We start from the raw sequence: 12,834 nt of genomic DNA, 5'->3' as shown, positions 1-12,834 counted from the left end.
ATTATAAATAATTTAAATTTCAACATAAATAGCCACACTTGTACAGTGGCTACCATATCAGATAATTCAGCTCTAGCATCTGTAGTGTTCTTGTCCCTCTAGACCAAGACAGAGAACCTTAATACTTTAATAATAACAGCTTTTTTTTTAGTATCTGATGGGTTCCAAACTGGTGCTGCAGACTTTCTCGCATTTTTACAACTCACAACAAATACTTGAAAAAGAAAGAATATCCCCCACGTTACAGATGCGGAGGGAAGACCTGGGGAGGCTAACTTCTTGCCAATGGCTACAGATTAGTGGGTGGTGTTCTGCCTGATCCCCGGCTCTGCTCTTTCCACTGCTCCCAAACGTTTCCAGGGCAGGCTAGCGGCAATGGGCAGGTGGCTGGGGAGAAGTGCTAATTGTCTAGGGATTTAATCCGGCTCAGATGCTCCTGGGCTGGTTGAGGTGACAACTCAGGCCCAGTTCCTTGTGAGAAGCACCGTGGGGCTTTTGCGGGTGGTTAGGGGAGAGGCCAGCCTGGGTCTGTGGGAGACCCATGCAGCAAGGGAGCACAAAGGCTAGAGGCGTTTTGCGGTCAGAACGATGCACTTGTTGTTGGGTCTCAGCAACTCAGCAGGAGCAAGAGAAGACAGGTGGGAACAGAATCCGCAGCACCCCCAGTTCATTGCACGGATCACAGAGGGTGGCTGTAAAAGCCTTTTTGCCACAGTGGCTTGGAGCTGGCCCCTGGCTTTCTGGGCTCTGCCTTGGACAAAAGATAGCTCGCATAAGTACGGTGCCCCAGCAAGCAGGTGCAGCTTCTGGTTTCAGAGTTAAATGTTTATCCAGGCACCCAGGGCTCCCTAGAGTAAGTCAGAAAAGTAGCAGACCCATGTGATATTAGAGTCAGGCAGACCTCAAGACTCCCACTGCAGCCCACTTATTTTACGGATGAGACCACTGAAGCCCAGAAAGGAGAAGGGACTTACCCTGGGTCATACAGGTTACTGGCAGAGCCAGGTATTAAACCAAGTCACTGCACAAGCCACATTTTCTACCCATCCTCACTCCTGGGGCTGCATGTCATCCCTATATGGCAGCAAAATGCATGGGAGGGCATTGGCTGGGAACAGAGGTGCATGATTAACAGTGGCTGCAATTGATTTATATGCCAGGCATTGGGCTGAGTGCTTTACAAAGATCGCTTTAAGCCCATGGCATCTGACATCACTGTCCCATTTTGCAGATGAGAAAGTTGAAGTTCAGTGGGTAAACTGTTACATGGTATGGAATGGAGACTCCTGTTTTTAGGTCAGGCTGCCTCCAAAGCTAAACCATCTCTCTCTTGCACTCACTGCCTGGTCCTGTCTTGCTCTGATGCCACTGCATTTCTCTCTGCCATGATTTTATTTTCCCTTCTACCAAGGAGAAGAAGCCTGATTCTACTTCTCCCCTCCTTCCTCCTCTCTTCTTTTCCCTCCATCGTACTAGAGGTTTACAGTCAAGAGATGGGCTCTGGCATTGGCAACCTCTGTGACTCAGGCACATTGCCTCCCCTTTCTGGCTGCTGTCATTTCTGCAATGCACTGCTGGTTGGGTTGACTTTGAAGTTCTCTCAGAGACAGTACGTGCGAGCAGTTAAGAGCCTTAGCTAACACGTAGAGGGCCCAGCGTGTGCATGTGTTCGGCTTTAAATGCTTCACATAAACCGACTCACATGACACTCATGGCAACTCTTTCAGGTAGTGAACTTCATGCCCAGTTAGCAGTCAAAGATATTGAAGCATAGAGAGTTGCGGAACTTCCCCAAAACCACACGGCTAGGACGTTGCAGAGCTGACGTTTGAACCTAGGCAGTTTGACTTAAGTCCAAGCTCTTCATCATGACACTAGCATCACTCAAAAACTCACTTTTTCACTTCCTACCTGAGACTCAGTTTCCAAATCTGTGAAAAGGACATAATTCCTACTCTACTACATTGTTAAAAGGATTTTTAAAACACTGGGCACGTAATAGGTGTTTGATAATATTATTGTATGTCTTCAGCTCTTTATGGATCTGTGTAGCTAAAACGGTAGGAGATTAAGAGAGAGTGCACTGTGCTTTTTTAGAGATAGGTGCATTGGCACAGAGAGGCAAACCGTTTTGCTACGGGAAGGCCAGCCCTCTTGTGAGGGATTTCACCACAGCATGCAGAATTGTGCATTTGGAGCTGAACATACCCTGTCAGTTCCCTGACAACACCTGGGAAAAGTAGTGTCTGGTCTTTCCAGATTGGATCCTTGTCAACGTCAGATCTTCTCTGGTCAAACTAGGCTCAGTCGGCAAGGATCTGCTTCGAAGGTCTGCGCCAGGTGGTAGGCGGGTGCTGAGTGCACCAAGATCTAGTCCTAAAGAAGGATTTGAAGATCCAGAGAGGCCTCAGAAAGTCTGCTGTGCAGCGGGCGCAGCAAGGGCAAGGGTGTGGAGGTGGGGCAGCAAGAGAAGGTTACAGGAGAGATATGGCGATCCACTGACTAGAAAGAAGGATGTGTGCATAGCAAGAGACAGGGCAAGAAATGTCATCTGGATTTCACTGTGGAGGCCTGGAGTGCCAGACTATCAGTGTGCCTCATTCTGAAGACTAAGGTGTCTTAGAAGAACAGTGCCATATCTTTTAAAGCAGATTTAGCAGGAGGAAGTGCCAGATGAACTGGGAAGGAGGCAGAGAAACCAGAGGCAGCAAGACCAATGCTTTAGGCTTCCATCTTTCATCCATGGTGGGGACCTCCCCAGTCTGAAACTCCCTGAGCAGATTCGGACTAGTTTGGATACATTCTGTGCTGCAAACCAAGCTCTCCAGCCAGCTCTGGCCCACGCAGTGCTGAGATCTGCAGCCCTTCGGGGGCTGGAGGCCAAATGCATCGTAGACCCAGGCCAAGGCTCCCGGAAATTGGGGTCAATTTCCCACTCCCCCGAGGGCCCAGCAGAATCATGGGGCCTAGAGCCTGGGGCCCTGAGAAGGAGAGTCTGGGTTCTCTGGAGCCGTATGAATCTGCATAAATTTGCCATGAGCCCACACAGAACCTCTGGGAGTAGACTCTGCAAGTCGCCCTGCAGCTGCGTGCTCTGCGTGGGCCACCCTTCTTCCAAGGCCGGAGAGGTTCCCACTGCAATCACTCCCTCCTCTTGCTGGCCCAGGAGAGGTCTGGAGAGGGGCTTCCTTTCTCTTCTGAATCCTGTCTCCTTGCAGCTGTTTTCTCAGACAGGGGAGCGTCAGTCTGCATCAGCCCTTTTAAAGAAATTATTCATTTCCTCATGTATGCACTCATCGTTTATTCCCTCATTCATTCATTCCTTTATTGGCTTGCTTGTGCATTTAGTTCCTCATCCATACATTCATTTATTTTCTTGTTCCTTAATAATATTCATTCCAATGCTCTCTGCCGATTCATCCCATCTTTTGTTAGACAAACAATTCCTGAATGAACAAAAATATCTATTGAGTGATGAATGAATGCACTGAACAGCCAGTACCTGTTAGCCATTGTAAAAGGTGCTGAGGACACAAGGATGGATAGGGTGCCCACCCGGGCCTCGAGGAACCCACCATCTAGCTGGGGAATGGTGGTAACAAAGAGCTATTGCAGTGTCAAAGACAGTAAGGTAGAGCCCCATGCAGAATCAGAGTGGCATTAGGACAGGTCATGCCAGATAAGGTGTCTGCCAGGCGGACGGGATGGGGGGCGGGCATAGAAAACATGGCAGACAGAAGGAGCAGCAAGCACAAAAGCACAGTATCTGGTGCCTTTGAGAGTGCAGGTAATCAAAGCCGAGGTTCAAGGTTGGTGGTGCTGTGGAGAGCAGTGACCTGAGAATGAGATGGAGTTAAGGCTGGGGGTGCAGGAGTGTGAACCGAAGCTGAAGGTCACCGGGAGCCGTGGCGTAGATTTTTGAACTGGTGAAGCACAGTCAGCTCCTTTGGCCTCACGTCAAGTTTCTCACCTTATAAGCCTCGAAGAAGGAGAGAGTACGCAGCTTGTTCTCAGACCTTTCAGAAGAGGGGCCCCCTGCATAAAAACCATCTCGGGTTCTCCATTTCTGTGGGGTTGAGTCCACACTCTTTAAACTGGCATTTAAGACCCACACCTTGTCTGCTCTACCGGCTCATCTTCCTCTCTTCCTCCCTTGAGTCATAGAGCCAGAGCCACACCAGGCTGTTGCGTACTTGTTACGCTTTGTTGCATTTGCACAGGCCTTTCCACCTTCCAGGAATGTTCTTCTGTGCCTTTTCTGCCTGAGAGTCTAACCATCCTTGGAAACCTTTTTCCATATATCACCTCCTCTAAGAGGCCTTCCCTGGTTGCCCCCTCAAAGCCAGTTACTCTTCCCTGTATGCTCAGCACCAGGGTGGCACCTTCCTTGTGTCACTAAGCACAGTCACAGGTCACAGACGTAGCTGGCGGCTCATACTATGACTGCCTTTCCCCACCAGCTCAGCAGGGCAGGTACTGGCTCTCTTTGCTTTTGGACCCCACAGAGCTGGGCACAGAGTGGGAACTAAAAAATAATCCTTGAATTCAATGTCAGTTCTGAAATACTTACACAGAAGGTCTCTCATTGGAATCCGGGAGGTTGCAAGGGGGCTTAGAAGAGGGACAACGTCTTCAAGCTGCATTTGCCTAATGCTTTACAGAAGACTGAGAGACTACAGATTATCCATTTTAAGGAATTGTGAGGGGAGCACAGATAGAAGTACCTCACACCACCCTCTTGGTGCCATTGTTAATGACGTGGGATGGAATGGAATGGAAGGGGAGGGAAGGAAGGAAATTCCTTAGAAGAAAAAGCTTCTCAGCCGAGCCCAGGCTACATGACGTAGGACACCTTCTCACCATTTAAGAGGAAGCAAGCTCTGGCATACACCTGTCTTCTCATGAACCCGTGCTCTTTCCTGCTGTGTCAGTGAGGGAACTGATGGGCCCCTACCTTCTCCATTAAAAAAAAAAAAAACACATAAATCAAAACTGTAATTGCTCCGATTTAAATTTCTGAAAGATTACTAAACTAGGACCTGTGAGTTAGACTCTTTGGAAAGCCCTGAGCAAGTTTCTTCCTGCTCTGGGTCCTCAGTGTCCCCATCTGTAAAACAGAGATACCAAAAATACCTCTCTTTCAGAGTGATTGAGTTTCAACCATCATTAAGAAATTGTTTTGGAACACTTCAGAGCTCTGGGGAGATGAGAAATTATTTCCTCTTTTATTCTGGGAGGCTTACCCTGTTGGGAGCTGGAGTCTCTCTCGGTCCTGACTCTGTTTCTGTGGTGTCCAGGGCCGTGGGGGCAACGTCATACACTGCCGGAAAGACGGCACCTGGAGCGGCACCTTCCACCTCTGCCAGGAGATGCAAGGCCAGTGCTCGGCCCCGAACCAGCTCAACAGCAACCTCAAACTGCAGTGCCCCGACGGCTATGCCATAGGTACGATGGGCCCGAGAGGGGAGCTGTGGAAGGGGGCACGGCCTTCCAGCAACTCAGGGCTAGTACCTCGAGACCAGAAAAAGAGTCAGGGACAGGGATGTGGTGAAGCCTCGGGGGAGTGAGTGTGCACAGTGACAGCAGAGAGCAGAAAGGCTGTCAGGTGCCTGGGGGGGGACGCAGAGGCTCCCAGAAGAAGGGATGCTTACACAAGGATCCAGACAGCATTATTGGGCAAGAAATGGTGTTCCAGACAGAAGGAACCATGTGACCAAAAAGCAGGAGTTATGAAAGCACATGTCATATGTAGAGAAGCAAGAGCATCCAGTGTGGCTGCTTTTATTAGTGGATCTTCAAATTCGCGTGGTACTAAGCATCCGTGAGTACCCAATATGGGCCAGGCCCTGCATGCAGCACTTGCAAGGCACTGCATCTTCCCTTCACAATAACTCTTAACAGCTGAGGAAATTAAAACTTGAAGGGGTGATGGAACATGCCCCCCAGTCCTGAGAGCTACTCCACAGCCTGACTTCTTTCCAAGGTGTTCCAGCTGCCTCCAAAGGAGGATCAATAGCGTTCTCAAAATCCTCTTTGTGCACTAATATGCCAGCTCGAGAGACGTGCGCGGTGGGAAGAGACAAGCTGGGGTTTGATGCCAGGGATGTGCCTGGTTGAAACAGACGTCTGGACGGATGCATTAATCACAAGCCCCATGGCATTCTGGAGAACTCGGAGTGCATGGAGCCTGACCTCATTTAGGGCAGTGAGGCTGACCTCTTGGGCTGATTCCCTAATTGACCATGATGAACAGCCCAGGGAATTGAATGTCCTTTCTCATGGCCAGTGTGATTTATGGGGTGTCTGGCGGAGAAGGTTATCTGAGTGTGCACGGAACCAACACGTTCTGCACCCAGCAAATCAGGAGTTATCGCTGCGGGTCCAGAAGTGAGGCCTGTGGTTGAAAAGGGAAGGGTCACAGGGACTGACCACCTTCTTTTGAAGATGAAAACACATCACCTCTGATAGCTGAAGCTCTTCATCTTGACTCAGAGTGGGAATTAGCACCCTTGTATTTGGTCCAGGGCACTGGCTCCTTTGTGGCTCAGAAAACACCCAGGCACATGGCTGCTCTCACTGACAATTCGGACTTTACACAGCCCCCAGCCCAGGGCACCCTGACCAGGAGAGCTGCAGAGAGATGGGGTCTCATGGGTCCTGCCAATATAGGCATTCTAGAAGGTTGGGGCAACAGGTGTGGCCACAGTGAGCTGGCATCGTGTGGCCTTGTAAGGAAAAGGATGATTAAGTGGCCTTTATAAAAAACTACAGAAACAGATTCCCTGAATGTCTACACCCACTGACACATTCAAATGTATTTACACATGCACAAGTAAACACACATCACAAGCAGAAATGCTTTATAACAAGACATAGCCACAAACACATACACGCATCACGCAGTAGGCTCCTGCCTGGCACCTATACATCAGCCAAACACACACAAGTACATCACGCACACACATGCGCACACACACACACAGGTAGCACATAAACCTACACACAGCACACACACGCAATACACAAGTACATATTCTTTATGGAGATGAATATATCTCATGCCCTGAAACGTGTCAACCCTGCAGAAAGATGCACGGAATGCACGCAGATCTCACGCACACGTTTACACAGCTAGTTCATACGGCCACATTGTGCATGTGCTGCATGCGTATGTCACAACGACGTGCAAATAGCACAATGCCCAGCTCTCTGCTCTCCCTCAGGGTGGTGGAGAGGGAGGGGAAGAGGCGGGATGGGCGGTAGGGGTGGGGGGAGCTTCTTTACCCACTGGGCTTTTCCATGGTCTAAGCAGAACAGGAAAGAAATCTGTATGCCGTTGGAACCTGAATTGTCCTCCCCTCCCCGGTACCCCACATTTCCGTGGCTGGGTGCTTTGTTCCCAGATGCCCATCTTTCAAATGTGGTGATCCAGGCCAGGTGGTGGGGGAGGACACGTCGGGGGGTGCAGAGAGAGAAAAAGCAGCAAAGGGAGCCTGAAGGGGCAGTGGGAAGGAAGGCGGGAAAACAGCTTTCCCTCCCCCACTCCTCACCTCCCAGCTCCCCTCATACCCACCTCCCAGGCCGAGCCCACCGCAGCACAGGGAGGGTGAGGTACATGCCAGGCTTGGGGGCTGGCGGGCACATTCTGGAGTCACCCAGACCAGCTCCCCTTGGGAACCTCCCCCAGGCAGTGGCAGAAAGTTGCTGTTGCTGCCGCCAGCACTGCCACCCTCCCCGCACCTCCGGGGAAGGAGAGGCGGGGCCTGGTGAGATCACCACTGTGTAATGATGCCAAGGCTCATATATCACAACACAGCAGCCTGGTCCTGAAGCCCTAGAGCCCAGGGGTGGGACAGGGGAGCCGAGAGGAGGGAGACGAGGGAGATGCAGAGAAAGAGGGATGAAGACAGGACTGCTGCCCAGGACAGCAAGTGCCTCCTGTTTGGACCACAGTTTTCCCTGTTTTTCTCCCTCCCTTTGGATAGGGATAGTCTTTGTCTTCTTTTTGTTCAAAATAATTTTTATCATCACAGCTTTGTCTCATCTTCGCTCCCTACAAACTCCTTCAGAACTGGTCTCATGACAAAACATGCACCAGTAAGCAGTTTCTCTGACTGCTTAGGGATGTTTGTGTCTTATTGTCATCACTCATCCTTTTAGTCTTCTTGCATTTCCCCCATTTCTCTCTCCCCTGGCCCCTCCTCCATCTCTGCCCCTCCAACCACCGTCTCCCTCTTCCCTCTCTGAGGTGGGGCCTGGAAGTCGGGAGATAGCCATGGCCCTCTGCTCGCCTGTTCTATACCCCGAACTCTGTTCCCTTGAACCTCTCACCTGTGAAATGGGCTTGATGACACCTGCCTCCTAGGGCCAGACTTGCAGGGAAATGAGGGGACACAGGAAAACCACCTGGCAGGGCCAGGAATCTGCCCCCTTCGGGCTCGAAGTCCCCATGTCTAAAGTGCAGACGTTCTACACAGTGTCCTGCACCTGCCACTTCATGCTTGCCCCCTCCTCAGACCTTGTGGGTCTCTTAGACTAAAGAGGGTGATAAGATGGCCACAGGAAGGGCACTGGATGCATTATATGTGTATACACATGTATACATTGTGTATATTGCATATTTGTATATATACATATATGCACATGTGTGTGTGTGCATATATATGCACATTGTATATACATTCGGAAGGGGGCCTTTAAAATGACTCATAGAATAGGATACTTAAAGGAAAGATTTGACTTGCTTCTAGTGAATCATTTGGTATTCGGTGGGTGGTTTTGGCACTAAGACAGAGAAATGACCTCCTTAGGGCCTGGTTGGATTCTGACAGGTTATCTTTGCCCACACAAATGACTACCTCTTTGGGGACAGCTGGAGATAGGCCTGGAGACCTCAGAATGTGTGAGGTCAGGGTGGAGAACAAACGAGCCAACTGTAGTCCGCGGGCCAACCCACAAGCAGAAAGTCAACTGTCTTCCCCAGAAGTCCTGGATGGAGGACCAGCCCTGTCACCGTTAGTTACCCACTCTTTCATTGACTCACGACCTGACTTTTTAAGAATTCCTCTATCCGTTCAATCCACCATTCACTCATTCACTTATCCATTTATGCATTCACTTCCTCCTTCTTAAGACACCTAAGTGCCTACTCATCACTCACTTGTTGCGCCATTCATGCATCCATTCATCCACTCATTTCCCCATCCATCGATGAACCCATTCACTCACTGTCTCTCACACTCCTGTCACAAGTACTTGCTGAGTGCCTACCCTCTGCGTGCACGGGGCCAGGCTCTGGGCACAGAGCAGGGAGCGTGGGCAGTGCTGGCTCCACGGAGTGACAGTCCAGCAGGGAAGAGAGCTACTGACACAGCAGTCACCACACAAATGGAAAACGGTCACGTGACAGATGCTGGGACAGGCGCCTAGGAGGGGATTGGCCTGTCAGGGAACCATGGAGGTCTTCTCTGAGCAAGCGGCACTCGCATGGATGTCTGTAGGATCACTGGTGATGCGCTAGTTGAAGAGGAGTGGGAAGGATCTTGAAGGCATGGGAAGGGCTGGGGTGAAACCCTGGGGAAAGAGAAGCGTGAGGACTCAGCAGCTGGCACTGCATTTACGTGCTCATCGTTCACTCGGCCGATGCTCACTGAGCTCTCCGGGGTGTCAGGCACCGGGTTAGACTCAGAGATGAACCCACCACATCCCTGCCCTCCTAGGTAGGCAAACATTCCTAACTGTGGGAGGGAGGCACAGGGGGTGAGGCCAACAGCTGAGCCAGGCTCCTCAGTGCCCAGCAGAGATAGAGACCACAGAGACCATGTGCAGCAGGCATGCAAAACACGGTGCTCTCACTCCACTGCAGAAATCAGGGCAGACTTCTTGGAGGAGTTGAACTGGGCCCTGAGGGACTAATAGAACTTAGTTGTGGGAAGGCAGGTGAAGGGGACATTTCGGGAGATGGGGAATAGGAGCAGAAGCCTAAGGGCTGGGAAGTGTGAGGCTCAGATGGAAAACCTAGTGCAGATCAGTCCAGTTGCATCAACCAAAGCATGAAGGTGCTTAGTGGGAGAGGAGGTTGACCAGACCACAGCAGGCACTGAAGACCCGGCAAAGAAGGTCACACTTTGTCCCAGACGTGGGAGCCTTGGACAGGTTTTTGAGCAGAAGAGGAGCATGACCCGACTAGGCTCAGGCTCGAGGGTGGCAGTGGGTGCCGGCCGGATTGGAGACAAGCGAATGGAGTCAGGGAGACTGGAGGTGACCCCGCCCAGAAAGCTCACTCCTTTCCGCTGCACTGAGGTTGGGACAGCTGTGTCCACTGGGGACCCTGGAGCCTGGGAGCTGAGCTGCCACCTCAAACTGTGCTTCTCTTCAGGGTCGGAGTGTGCCACCTCGTGCCTGGACCACAACAGCGAGTCCATCATCCTGCCCGTGAACGTGACCGTGCGCGACATTCCCCACTGGCTGAACCCCACACGGGTGGAGGTGAGTGGCCAGGGCCCTCTACCTGTGGCTAAGGGGGAGGGAAATGACAGTGTTGAAAGCTCACTGTGTCCCAGTCCTGAGTTATTCCCTCACATGCATTATCTCATTTAACCATCGCACCCGCCCTGGGGGCGGGAGGGGGATTTGTTCACTATCTCCTCTCCAATCCTTAATTATTTAATACTTTGTCTCTGTCAGGACCTATAGGAAGGGCTTCTTATTTATTGTCCCACTGAATGCTGATGACAGCCTAGGAATTCGAGTCCCTGTAAACGGATGTCCCTAGTTTACAGATGAGGAAACCAGCACAAAAAACACAGGTGGGGAGCACAGAGCCAGGTCAGACTTTCTGACTGGGAAGTCCAGACTTGTAAGGTCGGTGCTATCTGGCTCCTCTGGCGCCCTCCCCGTAGCCTTCCGCGTCACATAGCCTGGCTTTCCCGTGTCTTTCTCCAAGCTTTACCTGTTTGGGGGAAAGCAATTAATATGTCATAGACAAAACAGCAGCACCTGTTGTTTGTGGCGCGCCCACTTTGTTCAGGTGCCGGGCGCTGAGCACCACGACTGCATTTAGACCTCAGGACAGCTGTATGGGGGAGGGGTCCTTGTCTGCCTTCTCTGCTTGTGGACACTGAGATCTCAGAGGTGACGTGATGGGCCCAGAGCGAGGGCCCGACCTAAACCTGAGTCCAGGCCCTGTGTGCCCCCTGCAGTGCCAGGCTTCTGTGTCTCCAGCCAGGTGACTATGGAGGCCCCCACCTTGGGCAGTATCAGTTTGACTTTGAGGTTGGCTGTTCCCACTTCCCCCGTGTCATCCAATCAGCAGGGCCCCCCAGAGCTGATGTGGGCCTGGCTCTTTCCTCCAGGGCATCACGGATCCCAGGGCTCATGTATGGCTCTGGGCATCGGCTCCTCGCCCTGGAGAAAGCGAGAGAAGGGGGGCAGGGTGGGTGCAGGCGGGAGGCAGCCACATGCCTCTCTGCCAGTCCCCTGCCCATGGTGCTGAGAGGCCTTGCCGCCCAGGGAGCTGTTGTCTGCCCGCCTGCTGCAGATCGCACTCCGGATAGCTGGGCAGAACCTGATACTGGGTGTACGGTTTCTCGAATGAGTCGAGGGCTCGGTTGCCAGGACTTACTCAGCACTCTGGGCACATGGACCTGGCCAGGCCTTCTCTGCTCCTCTGCGCATGCGCCCCAGCATTCTCCTCTCCTCTGCGCATGCGCCCCAGCATTCTCCTCTCCTCTGCGCATGCGCCCCAGCACTCTCCTATCCCGCTTCCCTTTCTCTTCTGCTCTCTCCTTTCCTGTCTCTTTGTCTCATCCCCCTTCACTTCCTTTTTCCTGCCTCTGTTTCTCTCCCCTCCCTCTCCTGGCGTCTCTTTCACCTTGTTCTGCCTTGCTCCTTCCCTCCCGCACTCTTTTCCCCTCCATCACCATCCTCTCTCTCTCTCTCTCTCTTTCTCTCTCTCTCTGTGCTTCTGACTCTCCCCACATCCACAAGACAGCCCTGTCTCCCTCACCTCAGACTCCATCATCTGTTTCCTCCACCTCAACGTGCCTGTCTCCATTCTTACTGGTTTTTTTTGTTGTTGTTTTTTGTTTTTTTTTGAGACAGAGTCTCACTCTCTTGCCCAGGCTAGAGTGTCATGGTGTCAGCCTAGCTTACAGCAACCTCAAACTCCTGGGCTCAAGGGATCCTCTTGCCTCAGCCTCCCAGGTAGCTGGGACTACAGGCACACACCACCATGCCTGGCTAATTTTTTCTATTTTTAGTTTGGCCAATTTCTTTCTATTTTTAGTAGAGACGGGGTCTCGCTCTTGCTCAGGCTGGTCTCGAACTCCTGAGCTCAAGTGATCTGCCCACCTCAGCCTCCCAGAGTGCTGGGATTATAGGCGTGAGCCACCGTGCCCAGCCCAGTCCCCATTCTTAGACCAGAATCCCCACATTGCTTCGCTCTCAAGTCCCCCGCGTACACTGGTGCTGAACACCCGCAGGAGCATGCACAGAGCCCAGACATCAGAATCTCAAGGCAGCTGGAGATCCCCAAGTACAAGCCCCTCATTGCACAGATGGGGAAACTGAGGATCACAGAGGGCGGGGACTGGTCCAGGGTCACACATGCAGTACCGCTGGAACACAATCCAGGACTCCTGATGGGCAGCTCCTTCCATGCCACCAGCCTTCCTCCCTTACCCCCGCAACCCTACACCCCCTGCAGCAGGTGAGTCTTCTCACGCACAGAGCGGATGCAGGAGGCCTCCCTCTCGCCCCACAGGTCTTCTTGGCCCGGCCCAGCCTCCCACAAAGGCGTTTTCCCTACCCCTGGGTGAATTCCCACCCTTCCCT

At 52.0% G+C, this 12,834-nt stretch overlaps 1 protein-coding gene across 1 annotated transcript in view; it reads left to right on the top strand.

Moving 5' to 3' along the window:
• Positions 1-12,834, top strand: part of PAPPA (pregnancy-associated plasma protein A, pappalysin 1) — a 250,111-nt gene that overhangs the window by 211,583 nt on the left and 25,694 nt on the right. Inside the window, exons 19-20 of the mRNA XM_012664387.1 lie at positions 5,298-5,445; positions 10,379-10,488. Of these exons, the coding sequence (XP_012519841.1) occupies positions 5,298-5,445; positions 10,379-10,488 (258 nt within the window). The remainder of the gene's footprint in view (positions 1-5,297; positions 5,446-10,378; positions 10,489-12,834) is intronic.

Source organism: Propithecus coquereli, unplaced genomic scaffold, assembly GCF_000956105.1.
Source record: "Propithecus coquereli isolate 6110/MARCELLA unplaced genomic scaffold, Pcoq_1.0 Scaffold89, whole genome shotgun sequence".
Lineage (NCBI taxonomy): Eukaryota > Metazoa > Chordata > Mammalia > Primates > Indriidae > Propithecus > Propithecus coquereli.
The sequence above is the reverse complement of the archived record's forward strand: the minus strand, read 5'-3'. Positions and strand labels throughout refer to the sequence as shown.